The sequence below is a fragment of the Tyto alba genome, unplaced genomic scaffold (genome assembly GCF_018691265.1).
Source record: "Tyto alba isolate M040663 unplaced genomic scaffold, T.alba_DEE_v4.0 Super-Scaffold_6, whole genome shotgun sequence".
In the NCBI taxonomy this organism is placed as follows: domain Eukaryota; kingdom Metazoa; phylum Chordata; class Aves; order Strigiformes; family Tytonidae; genus Tyto; species Tyto alba.
Genome location: NW_024881327.1, coordinates 42,151,066 through 42,174,251, shown reverse-complemented (window position 1 = coordinate 42,174,251; position 23,186 = coordinate 42,151,066). Strand labels below are relative to the sequence as shown.

The 23,186-nt window shown below is 39.2% G+C and overlaps 1 protein-coding gene across 6 annotated transcripts in view; it reads right to left on the bottom strand.

Annotated features, from left to right (window-relative positions):
- EVC (EvC ciliary complex subunit 1) overlaps nucleotides 1-23,186 on the bottom strand; it is a 58,889-nt gene that overhangs the window by 31,568 nt on the left and 4,135 nt on the right. For all 6 annotated transcript variants that reach the window (XM_042807938.1, XM_042807936.1, XM_042807937.1 and 3 more), the window contains exons 3-11: nucleotides 20,661-20,744; nucleotides 19,890-20,122; nucleotides 18,836-18,920; nucleotides 16,765-16,863; nucleotides 13,306-13,443; nucleotides 11,220-11,378; nucleotides 9,433-9,649; nucleotides 5,707-5,855; nucleotides 2,206-2,304 (exon numbers count right to left, since the gene is read on the bottom strand). In XM_042807938.1, the coding sequence (XP_042663872.1) occupies nucleotides 2,206-2,304; nucleotides 5,707-5,855; nucleotides 9,433-9,649; nucleotides 11,220-11,378; nucleotides 13,306-13,443; nucleotides 16,765-16,863; nucleotides 18,836-18,920; nucleotides 19,890-20,122; nucleotides 20,661-20,744 (1,263 nt within the window). The remainder of the gene's footprint in view (nucleotides 1-2,205; nucleotides 2,305-5,706; nucleotides 5,856-9,432; nucleotides 9,650-11,219; nucleotides 11,379-13,305; nucleotides 13,444-16,764; nucleotides 16,864-18,835; nucleotides 18,921-19,889; nucleotides 20,123-20,660; nucleotides 20,745-23,186) is intronic.

The window sequence follows — 23,186 nt, the reverse complement described above, 5'->3', positions numbered from 1 at the left end:
AGCAAATGACTATCAATTAAGCATCAGGGAGTACAGACCTTACAGAATGACAACAGGGAGCTTTGCAGCATTTGCAAATGTGCCCAAAGTAGCTGGTTCTACAAACCAGTTGGTTCAAACCCAACTGGGAAATAGGTCTCGTAGCACAGTGCTGAGTATTTTCATGTGAGGGTTGCTGGTACCCAGCTGGTTAATGTTTGCTTGCATAGGTCTTTCTGAGCTGCAGTCCCACCACTGTAGTGTATCTCAAATCCCTGTCACCTTCTCATGAGTATCTTGCCTTCCGCACTGGTAGCAGCAGCTTCTCCCCAACAGAAACCTGGAGAAACTAAGTGAAGGCGCAACACCCTGCTGCCCAGGGAAAGGCTTCTTGTTTGTCCAAAGTGCACTTATGCTCTGAAAGTGTGATGAAGCAGAGAAAGAAGCAAAGGCATTGTGAGGGTGAGATGCAACTCCTTCCCTTAACGGCAAATCTACTTTTGCTTTAATGCCTCAGGTAATGGACAACACGTGTAACCACTGAAGTTCCCTCGGCTGCAGAAGTCAGAACAGCTCCATTTACCTACAGTGGGGCTGTGCTCATTTGTATTTTCCCTTCATTCTAGCTTATGCTGCTTACAAGGTATGTTCAGCAGTGGTCTGCTCTCCTAAAACAGTCTGTAGAATCAGTATTTAAGGGGAGAAAGTGCAGTTGTTCATTATGTTAGTTGTCACAATAAAAATGTTTTATTGTAGAAAAAAAAGTAGAAATTAAGATTTGTGGACCCTCATTCAACAGATGCTAGTTGGATAATAGTACTTGCAGTTTTTCATGTTTGGCAGTGTTTGGGTCTAGGAATAAGACAGCAGATGTAATATGGAATATAATGGCTTAGAGCTGGGTGAATTGTCACAGTTCAAGTTTGTGCAGCTCTCCTGGCAACCTGGAAATTCTAGAAACACTTAATTCATCCAAACCAGTTTTTCTTTAATGGAAAACATAGTTAACAGTGCTGAAAGAAATATGATTTTTCAGTCTGATTTCAGTGTCACTAAAGCAGAGTATACAATAAAGGAAAGCAATATAGTTCCACAAATTAGGTGGAACCGTGCATGGTAAAAAAAACTGTTTGGTCTCCAGACACTTCATGTGAATTGAGAAAGGGGGTGGAGAAATTAGTAACCCTGGAGAACCGACCGTGCACAGTAATATTAGCAGACATGTTGACTTTTCTTAAATTAAATAGCTTTGTACAATTAATCTACTCTGATTCACTGGCGTAGCCCTCCAAGCAAACCTTTCCGTTCTCCAAAGCAGTAGCTCTTTTCAAATATCCTGTTGTTTGCACTATTACACAAAACCATAGCAAAATTATTTGTTCCAAATAGAGTGGCTTTATTTTTTTTAGCAGTTGAATTTGAAAAAGTGCATGTGGACTAGTACTAATTAAGATTGTGTGGGTATCTTATCCTAATGTGATAGGGACTGCAAGTTTTCATAACACCTTGATCTGGTCATAATTAATTATGACAAGGATCCTGTGGAGCTGGAAGTGATTAGTTCCAGCCTAATTGAAGGTCACTGTTGGCTACAGTTCTGGGCTTCATCAAATAGATCATGTTATCTTATTTTTTTGGTGCAGACAGAAAATAATTAAAGAGGACGCGAAAGCATGAAGCATCTACAGATTTTCCAAATCAGTAACATAAAGAAGTATAAAAACATTACTTACACTGAAGATCTAAACTTATTTCAGGGAACTAACTAGTGTCAAAACAGTTTCTCTGAGAGGAAGAGATGAGAAAACTATTTTTGGAGATGCAGTGAATTTAACTAAGAATAATATCATCCTACTATGGTGCAGGGGAGATAATTCTGCTACGTAAATTAAGCCTCCCTTCTGGTAGCAATGATAGAAGTTGTATGCTCTCAATGTTATTGCAGCCTTGTCAGCCACCCAGGCAGCATGTTTTGGCAGACCACACAGGCATTTTCTGACTAAAACAAGTTTAGGAAATGCAGTGTGTTAGGAGGACAATGTAAAAGGCAAGCTAATGTGGAAGACTGTCCTATCTCCATCTCCTGGTTTGCCAGCCTAGATTCCAGGAGCTGCCATGATCTCTCCTGCAATTCTCCAACCCTTCCTGAGGCCTGACATTGTGTAGTGGGGTTAGAGGATCTTTAGAATTATTTTAGTAAAGGACAGATATCACTAGAGGTGGCACCTTGTAGAGCTCTGCAACAGCCTCTGTGCTCTCACAGTCATCCTCCTCCTCCAGGTCCCACTGTGCTTGCCGATGCTTCTCTAACAGCTCATGGTAAGCCTAAAAGGAACACAATAGGTATAAATAGCTGAAAAGGTTTTGATAGCTTCTTGTGATCCTCTCTTTCCCTTCCCTGATCCCCTTCCCATGTACCACCACAACAGTAAGTGTTTATCTGGAACTGTGACTCAGGGAAACGAAACTTAGCTTACCACATTAATTTGAGCATATCCAGTCTTGAGTATGAAACTGCATAGCCTCAGCAATTTGGGGTTAAATAATATGTACCTAATACTGGAAAACATGTGAAATGATCTGATCTGCAACCTGCTTTCCTGTGTATGAATATCACTTCATCACAGCCAGTACTATGAGGTTCAGAACAGACATCAGATATTATCATCAGATGCCTTAGTTACAGCCATATCATACTGCACAGGGATTTTGCACTGAGGTTGGTCACCATGTCCCATGGTGGTCCCTAAAAGGCCGATCTATGACTTGGTCCTGATTTAGTCCTTGATCACAGATTTAAGAGGGATGCAATTTTTTCCTTCAGGACAGGACTAAATGTGTTGGCAGGCTCATGTGCTGTAATGGAAGACCAAATTTCACAGACAACATTTAATTCTATAGAATAATGAATGGTCTTATACATAAATATTCCGCATTTTGATTTAAACTGCCAAGTGTCCTCTTACATTCCCATGGTAAATATGGCTTTCTTAGGTATGTCAATAGGGCTCTTCTAAAGAGCACAGAAGAGCTCATAAACTCTTCATGTACAGGTCATTCTCGTAGAGGTGGAATTTAAAATTCACACTTATCATGAAATTGTAGTTTCTCACCAAATTTGACAAGTTAATTGCTGTAACTTGTATGTCCACCAGGCTAAGCAAGACTGGGTTCCTGCAACTGGCACTTTTTGGCTATGTGCTTCACTTCATCATTCCTGTATTCTCTGCCAGTAAAAAACAAAATGAAAATCCTCCTTTTCCAGTGGAAACATAGATGAAAGAGACAGAATGACAGAGGGACTCTAACCTTTACTATCTAGGTCATTCTGTCATAAAAGTATCAGAGCTGTAGTAACTAAATCATTACCATCCAACTTGTGTTCAGAAGAAACTAATGTGAAAAAAGTTCATTGCAAAATCCACCTTCTTAATTGGCAACCCCTTCAAATTCAGCAGAAAGGTCAGTTACTGCTGAGGCTGCTATGATGGTGGTGCGAGCCCTTTGATGAGATGGAGTGGGGGGGAAGACACAAAAGAAAAGGGCGTTTGATGGGTACAACTCTGGGCTCATGGTGAGGATTCAAGACCAACTCTTGTGCTGATTTTGGCTGGGATAGAGTTAATTTTCTTCATAGTAGCTAGTATGGGGCTATGTTTTGGATTTGTGCTGAAAACAGTGCTGATAACACGGGGGATGTTTTCATTACTGCTGAGCAGAGCTTACACAGAATCAGGGTCTTTTCTGCTTCTCACATCTCCCCACCATGGAGAAGGTTGGGGATGCACAAGAAGTTGGGAGGGGACACAGCTGGAACAGCTGACCCCAATTGACCAAAGGGATATTCCATACTATATGACATCATGCTTAGCATATAAAACTGGGGGAAGAAGGAGGGGTGGAATGTTTGGAGTGATGGTGTTTGTCTTCCCAAGTAACTGTTACGTGTGATGGAGCCCGGCTTTCCTGGAGATGGCTGAGCCCCTGCCTGCTGATGGAAAGTGGTGAATGAATTATTTGGGTTTTTTTTTGCTTGTGTCCCTGGGTTTTGCTTTACCTATTAAAATGTCTTTATCTAAACCCATGAATTTTCTCACTTTTACTCTTCCGAATCTCTCCCCCATCCCACTGTGGGGGGAGTGAGTGAGCAGCTGTGTGGTGCTTAGATGCTGGCTGAGGTTAAACCATGGCAGTACTTCACTGCTGAGCTGCCTGTGAAACCTTGAAACAGGTTTAAAATAGCTCCTCAATGCTGAGGGGATTGTTCATACAAAATAATTACTGGACTATTTAAGTCAAATCATGGGAGCTGCGAATACATACATATTTTTCTTGTTCTTCAGAGTGTCTCTGGACTCAAGACTCCATCTGTCCTGGGACAAAAGGCTCTCTTCACTGTGGCAGCAGAAAGGCTTAAATTTCTGATTTGTCTTATTATTTCCACACAGGTATTTCCTAACACTAAGACTCAGTTGTGTTCTGTCTTGCAGCATAAAGTGCAAGTTGTCCATTCCTGCTCAGCCTGTCACAAACAGATCTTTAGACTACTGTTTAGTTAAGCATATCTTTTAGCTCTCTAAGGTGTACAGAGCATCTCTTGCACAGAACTGTGTAGCTCTAAATTTGTGGGGGAGAAGTCTTAATACAAAATATCTAAGCTTTGTTTAATGAATTTGGGATGTGTCCAAGAGTTTTGAATGATGTGTATAAGGAAAATACATTCACGAGTTCTCAACGGCTACAAAAATGTGTGATAGAATTATTTGTCTCAAGTTATGAAAAGCCAAAGAAGTAAAATGTGCTCTACTGTTTTAAAGTGCTTGAAACCTTTTGTTTTGAAGTGAGGTGTTGCCAGGCAGGTGTTGCATACAAGAACAGTAACTGCATTATCCAATTCATACAATATAATTAAAGAACTTGGCCCTGCAGTACAAAACTGCAGTGTTGAAATCAATAAATTTTGACAGTTTGCTACAGCTGGAATCTGGGTCTTCTCACACAGTAATTTATCCAAGTTATTAGATTTCATCAAAAGTTTAATTCTGCTGGATGTAACCACTTTAACATTAAATTACTTCTTTTAATGAAAATTGAGGATTGATTTTTTTATTTCTTAATAAATTTGGTCTGTAGTTCTCAGCAGTTATAGTTTTGCAGCTCTCAGCATTTACAGCTAAGAACTCTTGATTTCATTTATACTTTCTGAACAATAACAATAGAGCTCTATAGAAAATATGGCCAAGAAAACATTCTACTGGCCATTGTATACCATATTGAATTATCTATTGCAAACCTTCTCTAAGATATCCTGCCAGTGATCATAATGAGTTTTCCCTCTGCTTATGTGAAATTTGATAGTCTTTTGAGCCTCAGTAGCCTCACTCATAGAAAAGCAATTAGATCAGTGCAGTCTGCTTTCTTCTGTAATGCAGGCCAGATACTTTCCTCCAGAGATTTCCTACATTGAACCAAACACACAGTATCTAAATAAAAGATGTTTTCTACAAAACATGCAATCTAGTATTAATACCCTTTGACATTTTGTTCCAATGCAACAAGACCAACACTGGAGGAAAAGTCTCTAGGCACACCTAGGCAATAGGGGGTCTGACCCTGTTCTACCTGTGCTAATTCAAAAATCCTAATTTTATAGAACTGGAAGAAATCTGAAATATATCTGGCCTTAAAACCTAATGGAACATTGAAAGTAAGCTTTTATGTGCTCACCTTAAGAAAATCATGAACATCTTCATTATGAAAAGTTTTACTGAGGAGACTCTCTTGTTCATCTTTCTGTCTGTGTTTGAACTCTTCTCTCTTCTTTGCACGGCACTCCAGTCGTTTCAAGATCAGGTCCTTACTTTGCTGGATACATTCTGGAACATAAAGCACTAATGATTAGATACCACAACTCCACAAGGAGAAAGTAGCATCTGCTACTGTCACACAACATAAGTTCACAGAAATCTGTTAGTGAGTGAAACAGGCAAGTAATTACCATGCAGGATTTCAACTTTCTTACCCTGATAGTCTTTTTAGATGCAAACTTTTGGGTTGTTACATGGCACTTAAATCTATCAGGTGTTTGGATCACTACCATACTGCACCCTCCCTTTCGCTGGTGCTGCTGTTTACGCAAAAGAAGTGTGTTCAAGAAACAGGTTCCCACCTGCAGGACCCCAAACCTCCCCATCCTGCTTCGGGAAGGTCCAGAAGTGGCTCATTACCCAATTGCAGATATGCAAATGCTGCTGCAAGGACAGGTGCAGTAACATATGGTGGGGAGAAAAGGTCTAGAGCAGTGCTAGTTCAGATTAGCTTGAACTGGCATGCAGCCATATCAGGTTTCCAAAGTGACTCGTCCAGGAACCTGCAGCAAAAGTTGTCAAGGTCCCTCTGATTTTGTGATAGCACTGTGAAATATTTGGGACTGAGCTATTTCACCCTTTGCCCCACCCCCCCTATAATTCAAAGTGATTTATAAATTCATGAGTCTATCTGTCCAGCAGAGTGGAAATAGCACTTTTGATGTTCTGCCACTACTTCATGTCTCATTGCCTGTACGCCTAAAAACTTTATTAATTTCCCCCACCCACCCCGTCCCAAACCAGTACTTCACTCCTGACACAGGCAGCTAAAGGGGAATGCCAAAGAATAGTCATCTCTCTGTAGCTGCTGTTCTGCCACCATTTCAAGCTGCTTTAACTATGAGAAATTATTTTGTGGAGAAATAAAGGAGTACAGTTCTGTAGCACTGAGCATGTTACTTATTCTCCATGCTAATTTATCATGCTTATCCACAGGCTGATGATGCACTGACAAAACACTTGGAAATGCACTGAAAGTATGGGAGAGCCTGCAATAAAAACGTCATCTGAACAAATGTAGCAACTGTTATTTTTAAACACTACTCGATTCTTTACTATTTCCTTGTTTGTTTCCTAGAAGCACAGTCTTGCTGGCTTTGTGTTCTGCTTTTGAATTACAGGTACAGTTTAGCATGTATTTAGGAGCTCACAAGCAAGGTCAACATAGACTTTCATGTGAAAATGCTGCACTACAGATTGATTTTTTTTTTTTTAAAGCACATTTCATTTATATCTAAAACCAGCAGGTTGATAATGCCCTTCTGCACGGGCTGTACTAACTATAATATATAGTTATATATAACTATAAACACCTACTTTGCATAAAATCAAGGCCTTGGCAGAGGTATTTTTCCTTTGGAACAAGAGAAACTTGACAAAAAAAGGGGGAAAAAACACCCACAGACGCACATTTATGCTTAAGGAATGTTAGTGGCTGAACCTATGCAAGGAACATGAACTAGGCAGGCCAGTTTTAGGAGCAAACATCCATGAGTTAATCTGTATCGTGATATATGTGAATTCATGAATATCAGCAAACTGCATGGTTAATCGATGTTTTTAAAGTGGAGCAAATCTACAGCATAGGAATTCCAACCAGCTTCTACAATGAAATGACTGGCTTGGCAGATGAGGGGAGAACGGTGGATACTGTCTTCTTTGATTTCAGCAAGGTTTCTGACACAGTCTCCTGTTGGATCCTCAGATGAAGAGGATGAAGTATAGGCTGGATGAACAGACAGTGAGATGGACTGAAAACTTGCACAAAGTCCACCTGTAAACCAGTAATGAGTGGTATAATCCAGGGGCCAATACAGGATCCAATCCTGCTCAGTATCTTCATTAATGACCTAGATGATGGGGCAGAGTGCACCTTCAACAAGTTTGCAGGGGTTACAAAAAAATCAGGAGTAGCTGATAACCAGAGGGTCATGCTGCCAACCATAGGGCCCTTGACAAGCTGGAGAAATGGGCTGACACAAATCTCATGAAGTTCAACAAGGGGAAGTTCAAAGTCCTGCAACTGGGGAAGAACAACCCCATGCACCAATAAATGCTGGGGACCACCCAGCTGGAAAGCAGCTTGGCAGGAAAGGACCTGGGGGTTCTGGTGGACATCGGGTTGAACATGAGCCAGCAGTGTGCCCTTGCTGCAAAGGGTAACGGTATCCTGGCTGCACTAGACAAAGCATTGGCAGCAGGTGGAGGGAGGTGATCCTTCCTCTCTAGTCAGCACTGGTTGGATCTTACCAATGTATATGAATACCTGGAGGGAAGGTGCAAAGAAGACAGAGCCAGGCTGTTTTCAGTGGTGCCAAGTGACAGGATAAGAGTCAATGGGCACAAACTGAAACATGGGAGGTTCCCTCTGAACATCAGAAAACACCTTCTTACTGTGGGGGTGACTGAGCACTGGCACAGGTTACCCAGGTAGGTTGTGGAATCTTCATCCTTAAAGACACTCAGAAGCTATCTGAAAACAGTTCTGGGCAACCACCTGTAGCTGATCCTGCTTGAGCAGGGGTGGACCAGATGACCTCCAGAGGTTCCTTTTGACCCCAACCATTCTGTAATTCTGTGAACTGCTGACCAAGACAATTTATCAACACAAAGATTGAAACTGAATGAGCAGCACTGCAGTAAGAATATACTGCAACAAGACTACATTCGTTCTGACTATTCAGTTCACTGAATGCTTACCCTGATGCCATTTTTAGACCAATTTTCTTTAAATATGTCCACAGGTAGCAGAAATGGTTCTGGAAGATGTGTGGGAATAAAACACTTCTCATTGTTTTCCTTTTGGCTGAAAGTGTACTACAGCTTTCCATGAGTGCTGATGGGAAGCACTGAGCCCACCGTATCACTGCTTGATGCAGCACCTATCAGAGAAGTTGGGGGTATGTTTCTCAGCATGCTGGGCATCAAGTAACATGCAAAGTGACACAGGGAGAACCTTAAATCAGTGGATCAGTCAGCTTAAACATCGTTACAATGGTGTACTTTACAAATAGGCAATGTGAAGGGGTGTAAGAGGAAGAGAAAAAGACTACGTTTTTAAAGTATTTTAGTCTGACATAATAAAAAAAGAGGTTTATCTGACGATCGCAAGCCTTAAAATTAACTTTTCACAAGAGTGATAGCACAACTATGTTTTGTGTATCTTCTGGCTCCACATGCTAGCAGGAGATCATAAGACAATATTCTGCACATATATAGCTATTACTGTTGCTAACATTTCCCGTATCACCAACAATGTCAAGTATGCGAACGGTAAATAGAGAAATCTCACAAGTACTTGTAAAAACGTGACTCTTCTTCAACCTTCAAATTAACGAAATAAGGTATAGATTATGTGAACTGTAGAGTAAATTCATAGTTACGCCTGGAACAAGACCTAAAAGGCTTAAAGCCAAAGTTCCTATTCTAAGCATCCACCCTTCACAGTAAGTGTCCTTGGCCATTTCATCAGTACCTTTTAAAACAGAGGAGTATAGGGCCAAAGCCATAATTTTTTTACTATTTAATACAATAATGAGAACTCATATCCATATTTGTTATTTCATGCTCCAGTCTAAGTACTCACCATTACTCAAATGTGTCAGCTGTTCCCAGAAGGCCTTGTGCAGATCTGTTAAAAGTTCTTCCTTTTGTCGGACTGAGAGATTATTCTTTACAGTTAAATGGTCCAGAATATTTGATACAATATTTAACCTACACTTGCACTCTTCTGGTATATAACACTTCAGTGAATCGATCATTTTCACCATAAGCTCCCAGTTAAATAATCTCTCCTGAATGTCCTAAAACAAACATAAAAAAGTCCTGTTTAGAAACCAAGAACAGGTCTTTGGTTGTGCTTGTCCTTTCATTGAATTATTACTTCCCAAACTATACATAAAACCGAGGAGGTTCTCAGGACCTTATGATTAACAATCTTCATGTGCTTAAATACTTTTGAAAATCTTGACTGGTATAAGATAGCAGTGGGTTTATTGCACGTTCAGTTGCAAGAGCTAATCTGAAACTATTGGGAGTTTTTCGTTATTTGTAGCTGTCAAAGAAGACATTACGGCACTAAAAGACAACAAGAAGCATGTGGAACAAACTTAAATACTCAAGGGTGAAAGATGGGCAGAAGGGCAACACAGAAGTCCTGGATCTCTTTTCAAGATACTATATGGCACACCAGTATGGGCCTTCACTTTGAAATGAGGACACACATCTGATTTTGATACTGCTGGGATTCCTTCAAGTATGTGGTCAGCTGGAGTTCAGTAAATATACTAAAAATCTGTATAATTCCCTATGGCTCAGCAGCTTTCATAGCACTAGCAAAGAAACAGCCCAGGATAACAGTAGGGAGTAAAGACTGAAATCTTGAATCCTCAGTGAAATCACAACTGTTTTAGACAATGCTACAAGGTTGGAAAGAGTGCGACAACTATTGTAGTTAATGAAGACAAATATACAATGACCTTTGCAATGAGATGCAAGCATCATGGTAGTGACTTCGGGTAGGAATATTTTCTGTATCTGTATCCAAACACTTTATTTGAAGTCTGCCCATCTGAAGGAACTTAGTGTACAGTAGCCTGGTATAGGTCAAGTGTGATCAGCTGCAAAGACTATTTTCATACCTTGCCAGCTCAGTTTACTTAGCTGCTCCAACACAAAATTAACAAGCCAATAATTACTGTAGCTGTTTATTAGTAAGCCAAATAAAGCTATTTATCCATTTATCCTCCAAATTACTAACTAATAAATGCAGTGGGTCAGATTCTGATTATACTGTTAATATATAAATTCCAAGTAATTCTTTCAGGATGTCCTGTGAAAAGCAAATAAAGATATTTAACACAACATAAAGCACAGTACTGATACATTTATAAACATATTTTTCCCTCCAAAGACCGTATCATGAAGAGATGTTAAGGGTTTTCAAATCCAGTTGAAGTCACTGAACACACAGAATCACCCTCAAATTTAAATTAGGATTTCTTAGTCAAAGTGGAATAAATACTCTGAAAGAAAAAGAAATGCCCTGATGTCCAGGGTAATGACTGTCCTTCATCATTAGACCTAGTGCTCTTGCTCTTGGCTCCCTGGTTGCATTAGTATCACTTTTTCCTAACATGTCTGCCAAAACGGTATTTTGAGAATCAGAACTCAAGTGTAGTAGAGCTTTCGCCCTCCTGTGAGTCTTCATAAACTGTAATGGAAGTTGAGCTTTTTGCAACAAGGCCAAAAGAGACAACTGAAGTAAGCAGTCTACATTATTCCTGAGGCTGGACAGACTCCGTACACTTGCATCATTCTTTGTGTTCAGATTGACTACATCTCTCTCAACTTCTGTTTCTTTTTGTACTTTACCATTGCCTGCGAATCTTGAGATTCACTTAATAAGCTTTCTACTTCAATCATCTTCTCAGTCAGATCCATCATTATCTTTGTTGCTTTGGCACTTGAGCATTTTGATTGGTCCAAAAAAGCCTGCTGGGCTTTGTCAGTCTGCTTCCAAAAAGTTTCCATCTGTGGAATATGAATCAAAAACAATCCATGTTCCCTCATTAATCATCTAGTATTTCATTACAGCAAGAGGCATATGAGTCTACTGAGATACAAGTCACTAAGACTACAGAGAGCTTTTAGTATTAGTTATAGTGAATATTTTGCAAAGCTAAAGAGCCTGTTTACTAGATGATGACACACATGTTGGTGGCACATAACCGGTAGGTCAGTCCTGACGTTCTTAAACACAGATATTCTGTTTAACTCGCTCAGAATTTGTTGTTAGTCCTCCACATAGTGCATCTATAAAAGCCTACTACGTTGTAAGCATTAATGGGAAAACTAAAAAAAGATAACAAACTGCAGCCCTTTTTTTCTGGGAAATTTATTTAGCTGTAAGAGTACGCATTTCAGGCAAACAAGATTTTTGCTAAAAAAGGAAAACTGAAAATTGTCACTGTTTTTCACCATCAAAGCTTTTCATAGCCACATGCTACACAAGCACTTTATTAACTGCACTGAAATTACGTACTTTCCCCAGTATCAGCACAGTGTATGTGCCCATTCTGGTATATTACTGTATGAGTAATCTCTAGTTTTAGGCTCTGATCCCACAGACACTTACGACTGTGCACAACTGTGAATATGCTGTGATCTTTAATGGGATTACTAGTACACATAAAGGTAAGAAAATGTATCCATTGCCCAGATTTGTATTAATTATCTGTGAGTTTTGAAAAAAAAATGTGACTATGGCATCTGAATATTGCAAAAAAAGTCTTTATATTACTGAGGGAAGAATGGATTAGTTCAAGGTCCTGATCTATATGAATCTGTGTACAGGGCAATCATTTTCAATATGGACAAAAAGCATTTGCTGGCAAAAGAGTGACAGACCTGCTGAAGGATGGCTGCTGCTGGTGAATAACTGCCTCATGTTGCTCAGTGAGGCTGTGAGTGATTTTTTAATGTGACTAACTCTAGAGAACTTAATCAATTTTTCACAGAGGAAAGTTAAATTGCAAAAGAGGCGTGACACAGATGTACCATCATTATAAGGACTCCCACTATAAAGTGAAAGGCACAGAGACTCAAGAGAAAGCTGAGAAAATTTCCAGTGAAGCACTTAACCAGCAGACATTTAAAAATGTTAACTCCTCGATGAAAAAGGCCCAAGGCTGAGATGATGGACTGTTTAGTTCAGTGCTGAAGTGTCACAGTCAATCAGTGCAGGCAGTTCACAGAGCCATCAGTCTGACTAGTCAGTCTCTCATTTTCATTAGCAGTGAATTTGCTCAAACCTCAAAAACAGGACTGGGAAGGAAAATATCTTCCAGATTACTCAGTTGACTGGAAAATAATATACATAATATTCTCAACCTCCAGTTTTCTAGCCTGAAAGCTATTCGGACACAGTGACACTACTGAAGAGAACAAAAAAAAGATTTTTACTTCATGAGTCAAATGTGTGCTATCAAACCATATTTTTACATCAAAAACCCTGTAAATGTATTCTAACGTGGAAAGTTGCTAAAGAAAAATGTTTTGCTGAAGTAAATGTGCAAAGCATGCTAAAAGGTTGTACTGTAATTATTTTCTTAGTACTTATTCCAGCTGAAAGTTTCATAGTCTCTTGCGCATTTCTTACTGAGTTAAAGTCAGGCTATATTTAGGCTTGAAACAAATCTTACCATCTGACAAGCAGTAGAAATTTCTCAGCTCTAAATTCAGTGTGATAAAACAGTGTTTGTATAAAAAACACATTGGCTCCCTAAGGGAGTTGGAAATACTTTGCTGAACCAATGTAAAAATGTTTTCAGGACTCATACACATCTAAAACTACTAACTGTGGACTAATCAACACAACAGTTAGAAAAAAAAATAAAAGAGCATTCCTCATCAAAAGAATAACATTAAAACAAAATTTTAGAAACATTTAGAAAGTTACATTATCTATTACGTGCTCAGAATATTCCCTTTCTTTCCTTTCTAAGTCTTCTAGGGTCTGGTACTCTGAATTATGGGCTCCTGACATTTCAGTATTCTGGAGTCTGGAATCAAGTTGTTTCTGTAATTCTTCAAAATCCTGGGGAAAAAAAAAAAAAGGAAGTGATCTGTTAAACAGAAAAACAGACATAACTTCTAAATTCAGGAGTGACTTTTTAAGTCAGTTCTGGCTCATGGCTAAGGAAACTGAACAAGAACATTCAGAAAGTTCTGTCTCTGCATAATGCATCTTTTGCCGCAGGCAAAGACAATTCAAGGTATATGGCAGCTCTGAACCACGCTTAATACAAATACATACATTTCCACTTGTATGTGAGTACAATCAACTGTTGTCCATCTTCATGGAATTAAAGTCTTAGTAAACACTGCTTCATGAGCTCTCATACTAATAATCCTCTGAATATATCCACAATATTTTTATTTTAATGGACGTGCCCCATCTTAAATGGCAGCTATGAGTGTACATGCTGTGTAAAAGCACAGGTAAGTATCCAGATGTGATAAACAGATAGTATTTCTTGCAGCATGCTAGCACACACAGATGAACACACCTGTAATGCTCATAAGGGACAAAATACAGGCTACACGGTTATATGGGTTTTTAAATTTTTTCAATCCTTTGAATCAAGGATGACTTTCTGAAAGCGAACAATACCATCAAATACTAGTCTTCTGCCATTACTTACTAGGTTGGTACTGAAATGGATGGTATTTCACTTGCTGAAATATGCCTTATGTCTTTTAACACCACCCAATCTTGAGTGTCAGTGCATTAACTTGATACCCTTATGCCTAAAGCAAATGTAACCAGATTTTGACAAAGAGGAAAATGCTGTCTGTAATAAATCATATAATCCTGTGTTTTACCAATGCAGTGTTACAGTGAATAGTTTCCAGCATTAATGCTTTTGCTTATTACCAGTATCTCTTTTACATGGTATTCATAACCAGCCTCATTCCTTATTTAATAGCCCAAGTCTAAGGCTGTCATGTTTCCAAGACCTTTCTCTCCATAACACAGAAATCTCATATTGACATTTAAACAACTGGACTACTCTGGCAACTACTGCATCTAATAAACAAGATTCAGCCTTTGTCTTGCAGAAGCTCAGTTAGGTGCATGAAGACAGTGATGTCGTCAAGCCTCATTGAGAGTTAGGCTATTGTCCTGGGTTGAGTGAATGGTGGAGTTTTTTGGTGGCAGGGGAGGGGGTTATCGGGGCGGCCCCCTGTGAGAAGCTTCTCGAAGCTCCCCCAGCCCCAAGTCAGCTCCACCTCTGCACCAAAACTGAGCCCATCAGCTGCGCCTCTGCGATAACATATTTAAGAAGGGACGTGGTGATGGGCAGTGGGACTTGTGAGGAGGAGTTGCTGCAGCTGCGTGAACACCAAGGTCAGTGGAGGAACGGAGGAAGAAAGGAGGGGGAAGGTGTGCCGGAGCAGAGACCCCCCTGTATCCTGTGGTGAGACAGCAGGGCGGCCCCCCCCCCTGCCACCCATGGAGATCTACGGTGGAGCAGACATTGATTTATGGCCTGTTGCTCCTGCTCAGATGATCAAGGTTCTGTGCCCGAAGAAGGCCGGGGTCTCATGGGAAAAGGTAGCCCCGCTGCTGTAATTCAGCACTGGGAGGATTGCAGCATGCGGGGGAGTCCCACGCCGGAGCAGCTCGGGAAGGGCTGCAGCCGTGGGAGAGAATCCAGTCGGAGGAAGTTAGTGACCCATGACAGAGCAGTGTGGGGAACGCTGCGGCCCATGGGAGGAATTCAAGTCGGAGAAAGTTTGTGGAGGACTGTCTCCTGTGAGAGGGGGACCACGATGGAGCAGGAGGAACAAGTTCCAGACACTCCCCTCACCGAAGATGAAGGAAGTGGCAGAGCTGACTGCACCCCCCATTCCCTGCCCCTGCGCCACTGGGGGAGGAGGTAGAGATATCGGGAGCAGAGCTGAGCCCGGGAAGAAGGGAGGGGTGGGGGGAAGGTGTTCTCAAGATGTGGCAATGCTTCTCACTGTCCTACTGTGTTATGTGTTGTTAGTGTCTGTAATAAATGTAGGTTTTTTTTTTCCTTCCCCTAACGAGTCTGCCTTTTGCTCGTGATCATAAAAGGGGGATTTTTCCCCATCCCAGTCCTATCTTGAACCCCAAGCCTGGCTCTCTGTCCCTTCTCATTGCCGGAGGGGAAGGGAGAGAGAGCTGCTGCATTGTGGTTGGCTGCCAATCAGGCCTAAACCACAACAGCTATACTGGGAAACATGCCTCATCTATATTACCTCTGTATTTATAATTTGAAGTCATTACCAGAAGTCCATCAGAAAAAGGGATTTGCACACCAAATCTCACTTTTCATTTAGTACATACAATCAACTTTAATACTAAGCCTCAGGATTTAAGGCACAAGAGTGGTTTTAAGGCAAAATGCATTCTGACATTAATTAGGTATAACTACAAAGATTCCTGATATTAATTTACAGATTGTGAGACTGCACAAACAAAATAAATCTCAACAACTAGAGCTGAAAAGCTGATAGACTAACGCCTAAATGTGAAATTCTATCTGTACGTAAGAAAAAAAAAAAATCATTACTGTGAGAAAATTAAATACTGGACTAGACTGCTCAGAGAAATGGTAATGTCCCCCCTTCAGTGAAATACTGAAGACCTGGATTGGCAGGGCACTGGATAACCTTACATATGACAACTTCCTGTAGGAAGGAGGGCCAGATGGTCTCCAAACGTGCCTCTCAACCCAGACTCTTCTATGACTCCAGTCTGGAAAATGGGAAGTGGAACCAGTAGTTCTCCTATACTGTTCTGTTTCGTAAAGCTTTTTTTTCCTCCTAGTGATCGTAAAAATAGTACTGTGACTCCACCTGAAATGTACATTGACTGTCAACGCATGTCTTCCAGTTCAGAAGTGGCATATGGATTTTGATAAAAGTAAATGGAAGAAAAAAGGACAGCGAGGAAAATAAGTATATTTTCCCTTGATGAAAGCCCTGAATTTCCTTCTGGTAATTTATTTCCTGCTATTCTATTTTCAGTAATGATACATGGGACCAGACAAAGACCTGATAATTAGAAATTATCAAATCTGAGTGAATAAATTTAACAATGTTCTGTTTGCTTGAATGGATTCAACTACAAAATACTTTTATCTTTGGACTACACACATCACTGTCTTGATCACCTCATACAATAACAAAGAGGAAACGCATACAAGGTAACGGAAAGAATCAACTAACAAGGGAGTATCTTTGTATTTCTTCTGAAATAGATTACAAATTACATTGCTGCTTAAAAGGAGTAGGTGAGATAGCCTGCTGTGGCTGCTTGCACCAACTGGTGGGATTAACTCTTATTTTTCTGTGGTCTTAAATATTAACCAGCAAAACCACTTACATTTTCCTGAATTAAAAGGATCTTCTTGAACAAATCATCAGTAATCTTCTTTTTATGATAAAAGTCTGTGAGGTATATTTTGAGAACCTGAATAAACATCTATTTAAAAGGAAGGAAACAAAACCCAGGGTAAATGCCTGTTCAACACTGTAAGAGCATCTTTGTGATAACTTTTGTTGATTTAAATAAATCGGTGAGACTACAGTGAATCATAAACAAAATAACAGAACCATCATCAGCAACTCTGGCTTTGGCTTCAGTAAGATACTGGAAGATGGTGCTACATTCTAACAAGGACAAGGACATAATCTCATATATGCTTGTAACCAGACTGACACATTTGAAACTGTTCTTTACTGGAGAAAATGCAGATCACTTAAAAATATAAAGCATTTTTCTAAAGTTTAATGAACTCCTTAACTGAACGATACTAACATATTCATTACTATGATTTCCACTGTAGTCAGCTAAATGAAATATCAACATTTTTATATACAACCCAAAAGTAACCATCTCAAGTTCTAGCTACCTTCTCTTACAAAAAATATACCTATTTTCCAGTTGTGTACTACTATTTTTTTTTTTTAAGATTGTAATGCTAGTGTCTTCAAAAAGTTGGTTTTGAACACTGGGATAATTTTTGCTTAACCTCTTCCCCTGTATCCTCTATTAGAGTGTCAGTGTAAAGACAATTCACTTCATTATTAACTTCTGCAGCATTTTCCAATGTGACAATATGTGAAATTTAACAGCCACCTGCCTGTTATTCATGTGCTTGAAAACAGATGATGCAGAAGTTGCCCATTTTAAACATATAAAAGCATAAATAAAAGCATATTTATATTTAAAAACAGTTATCGAAGCCAACATTACAGCTGAGCAAAATCTCAAAAATATGCTATAATTACAGCTCAGTAGAAGAGAAAACCATAAAGAACCTATTCTCTACACTGAAATATTTTCTGTTCTTTTCCCCAATAGCAAAAATAAAAAGCTATTCAAAGCTTCAGCTAAAGGTCAATGTCATCTGCCTTCTGTGGTAATTGCTGGTGCACCACAAAGTGTGTTAAATGCTCATTTTCTCAGTGTTTCTATGTTCGTATCACCATGTTGCTACCTTACCTTCATTTACAAATTGATGATTAACTTTGAGATCAAGTTCAACCTTCCCTAGTCAAGCTAAACTTCCTTCTGAAATCTGATCTCCAGTCCCCTTTCTAATCTACTTAGATGGGAATAACACATCAGAAGAGAAGCTGCTTTCTAGGTTTATTTTCATGCTTCCTCCTTTGGGTTGTTTAGAAATTTGTTCAGAAAACCCCACGCCTTGAAATATTCTCAGTGCACTGTAATAAATTATATCAGAAATGATCAATATGTTTAAACAGAGGTCGGGAAAGAAGGGGAAGGGAAAGCTATATACTTTATATCCAGACTTTAACTGAGCTAAAACTCAGTAACAGTAATGATTCTGTATTTGACCATAACTAGTTACCATAAACTCCTACCTGACTACTCAGTGGCTTTAATTGTATACATCCATTTTTGTTTTGTTTTGGATTTTTTAGTCCTGTCAGCTCTGGATGCTGTGACTTGATGTAGGTAGCTGTCTATGGTTTAAATGGGTATGTTAATTCCTCTGTCCTACAAAATCATGACTATTGTGCTTATCACAACGGTACTGATTCAACTAAATTTTAAATTTTATTCAAAGAGCTTGGAGTCCTTGAAGTTGCAATGCACAAGCATTGTCCTTAAGACATAAATTCATCTATTAAATAACTTTTTTCCTCTTTTTATGAATCTCAAGTGTTGTATGCTATTTTCTGGAGTAAAGTTTAAAAACAAATGTTTATATTATCCAGTCTGACCCTCTATATTTCACAGCCCAATATATTTTTTTATTCCTTTACGATGCTCATATATATGCAGAACAGGAGAAAAGATAAAGAAAATACTGCAGAAATGCAACTCTGCTACATTGCTTCCCAGCCAGTTATGTTATTTTCTACACCGATATTCAACTAAGATGTTCAAAACAAATAGCTATAGATGAGACATGAGTACCTACCACATGCTTTTCTTTTCTGAGTTCAGTATCAAGAAGCAGGAGATCTTTTAAAATAAGACTGCAAAGGCAGATCTTAACATCAAAACTAAAACAAAGATTAAAAAAGTGTTACTATCAATCTAAATGAAGGTTACACAAGAGGGTGACACCATATAGTAGTTTCATTTAACCACTAAATTCTCCTAAAAGCATCGCCCCAAAACAGCAGTCAAGTCACTTTATTTCCTCACTGCCTTCTCTTTCAGAAATATATCTACATAAAAGTAAGTAAAACAAAATAGTGCTTTTAACAAAATTGGAGTTGCAGTTCCCTTTAGAAAAAGGTTAGGTAAATATAGGCATGAGTGGCTACAACAAAGGGAAAACAAGGCTTTAAAATTAAAACAGCTATAATAAAAGTGGATATTTTGAAAACACTCTTCATCACTAGTAACAGTGATACAAACATAATTTTCTTTATTCTTCCCAATGAGAAAACAGACAAATATGTACTCATCTAGGGATACCTTGCCAAGGTGCAGCTGAAAGAAAATCAGATCTGACAGTTCATTTCAATTAGCATTACCTGCTCATCAGTGGCACATCTGAGAAAGGAACTGTGTTCCCACAACGAGACATGAGTAGTTCCCATTAAAACAGAGAGAACACTGCCACTTGCTGTTCTCAAGGCATCTGTGGTGTGACTTGACGTTGCACAGTGCAGAGGACTCTATCCCCAGCTGATCATTGCCACTGCATGTGTGAACTGGGCATACAAGCCAAAAGATAGGGAACTCCTTACCCTAATAGTGACATACCTTTCACAAGACAGCTTTTGCAAAAGTTCTGGTTCCCAGAATTTCATAAAGAACAAGCTGACTTTCACTATGCAGCATGATGCATTCATCTCCCCTACTGCTTTTTTACAGTTATAATCAGATAACCCTGTCTTGATGTGGTGATTGTATGCATTCAAGCCCAGCCTTTGGTTTATACCAGACCTTTAGTGATTGTCCTGAAAACCAATGGGGCATGCTAAGCAACAACGAAACACAAAGACAGGTTTACTGCTTACCTCTCACATGTTAGCACTTCAGGGAAGCTGGTCACTTTGAGGAAGGCTCGAGCCTGAAATCTGTCATCACTTGTTGTGGAATGTATTGTTGTGGAGGAACTGCAGTCCTCTTTGTCTCCCTGGCTCAGGGATTCCAGGCTGCCTGACGTAGATGTCTCCATGACCTGATTAGGCAGAACCGCCTGCTTTGGATTCTCATGCAGAGATGGATTGGATGAGCCATCCGCCAAAGGCTACAGTCAAAGAAAATTTACAAGGTCAATTAATACAACACAATAAGGAGATAAACATCTCATCAATTTCCAGTGTTTGCTTTCAAGTGAAAAATTAAACAATATACACAGCAAAACTGTTTCCACTAAATTAAGATTCATCATACTGACAGGTTTCTGCATTGCCCAGAAAAGTATCCTTCTGTTGCAGTTATCTCCTTGGTGCATGTTTTCTTACTGAGGGGCAGATCCTTCTGGTGTTTTTTCTTATGGCTCCTTGGACAGGCCCAACTTCCGTTAATGTTAATTGGAAGAAAAGATCTCTTGACTACAGGAAAAACTGACTGGACACCATGTAAAGCACTGCAGGTTTCAGGGGGAGATGAAAGCAGCTGATGTCTTGCAGAATAAGCCCTGAGTCAAATGGACTGACTATAAACAGAGAAAGGTCCCTATTAAGCAGACTGGCAGTAACTTTTCTTCCATTACACAACTCTGCAATTTACTCTGACACAGAATGCTCGTCATTAATTTTTACAAGTAGAATCTAAAACCTTACCCTAAATTTCTGATTGATGGGATAGATCACTTTTGCCTTTAATGCAAATGCTGTGATGTTACTGTTCAGAGGAGAATCACTGTCCTGTATGGAAAAGAACAGAAAATCATTTGGGAGCAGCAGTAGACGTAATGGGTTCACTGTAAGTATCACAAGCCCCTTTTGGTTCCACAACTTAGAAATTCCTACTGATAACTATCTATTTATTGTCTGTTTCTGCTTCGGCACAAGAAGTCTTCTATAAGACTCATTCAGAGTATGAAAGCCAGAAAAGGGAACTCTGTCATTACCATTGCTCCAAAATGTCTTTATTCCTGCAAGGGAAAATAGGCAATAGTTGGTATTCAGAAGTTATATCCATTTCAGGTTTTTTTCCCCTTGCTAGCAGCAACTGAAGATCTCACATGAGAGACTAGAATTATCTTAATAATAGAAACTACTAAAGGATAAGACCCACAGATCTCACCATGGTTATAAATTCTTTCAGTTTAAATAAAGAAACAATAGATTAAACAAAATTAGTCATCATTTTTTTCCAGTAAGAATTTTTATAATACAACCCTCACCTAGAATCTAGAGAAAATAGCAATGTTCTTCCAAAGAACTTTTTATAGATAATGCATTCTTTTTATACAATCTGCTATATCATGTAACCTGACTTGCTGCTCCTCCTCTTTCCTAGCCACTGCTTTATGCACTGGAACAATGGGATAATCAGCTTTGTTTTGTGAGGTTATGCATGGCCTAATAGAAGGTTGGCTATAAACAACAGAATGTTTAAATCTAAGCTTTAGGAGATTTCCTACTGTAACTTTTTTGGTTTTGTCATATGAAATGAAAGAATCTGGTTTGTCAAAACACAATTTTCTTTATATAGATTTTTCTACGAAATATCAAAGCACTAATAGAGTCTAAAAATAGAAATGGGAAGAGAAGGGCAAACTATGCCATTCATCAGACTCTTTCATCATTACACCTTTTAATCTCCATTTCATTTATTTCCACAAGTCATTTTTAGATTTACTGATAAAGTTAAAAACATGAGGTCAGCATGTAAAACACTTGCTCGTATCGAGCAGTCCCACTGCTGCAGTACATAACAAGGCACAGAAGCCAACAGAGCTATTGCTCTGCAATGGCTGGAGGCAGAGCAGCTCCAGTCCAAAGCCATAAAGCCATATCACAGTGTGCTAGAACTAACACATCCTGCTTCTCAGCAGGCGTGAGTAACACACAGTTATTATTAATACAGTATTCGTGGTATTACTGCAGTGTGGAAGATCTCAGAATGAAAATACCTGTTTTCCTGAAGTGCTCTAACCTAACTAAAAGCATTTCCCATGTATGCTTCTTCATGAACTGTCAATTTGATGCTATTAACAGCAAAAGCCTCTGGGAATTGGAACAAATGAACAGAACAAAAAAAATAACTTCAGTAGTTAGACAAATAGGTGGGAGAAGGTACCTTCAAATAACAAGGTTACTTCTTAACGTGTAATAAATGAGCTAACGCATTTGGGAAACAGATATAGTTGTGAATGATCACCTTTAAAACACTATGATCTCACTTCAAAAAGACTGGTAATATGCATAAATTTATGTAATAGTATAAATTCTCCCACAGGATTTGCACTCCAAAAGAGAATCTAATCCATGCTCACTTGTTATGCTGTGTTTTAACTCAAGCAAAATGACCAACCATGGTACGTCACCATTCCTGATCACAAAACTGAAATGAAGATTAATTACCTGTCAGGATTTAAACCAACAGTAAAATGCTTACAATAACATCTGTCTTCTCTTTGTCTTGAAACCAGTTCTCGTTACAACCCAAGCACCAGACCAGCTGGCTTTAACCGACACTTCCTGCACGTATTTAATTTATCTGTAATAGCGTGAATGAGTTAGTTGAACTCACAACCTTTAGCTTCACCAACAACAGTGAAATCAGCTTTGGGTGAAAGGCAGTGATCTAACATCTACACGGTAGGACTAGTTCTCAAATTATTTTGAGATTAATACACAAGAAAAAGTTATTTGAATTTTTGATTCAAGGTGGGTTAAGTTTATACCTTCTCCTACTTTTCTTTCCAAATTGTTTCTCTAATTGTCCTTGAATCCCAGCTCACCACAGTGGTGTTTCAGTACCTGTGGTCATTTGAGCTCTGCACCGTATCTTCAGCTGGTATCTGATGGGAGAACTTCCTATGTGAGAAAGCCATTGAAGATGCTACTGTTTGCAAACATACCCATTTTACTTCATTTATTCCTTCTCCCTCCATTGACCTACCGAGTCCAACTGAGAGTTGGAGCCTCTGAAGAAAAAAGTATTTGTTCCAGATTGAACCTGATGAGATAACTCTGTTACTGTCAAAAATTCTCTAATATATCTCCTTCTCCAGGAAAGAATCCACTACCAACTATCAGCACTGATTTCACTACTTAAGTACTTCTTATATCAACAGTGTTAATTTTTCCCATCAGCCTTTTGAAATTAAGGACAATGTAGAGACAAAACCAAAGAAG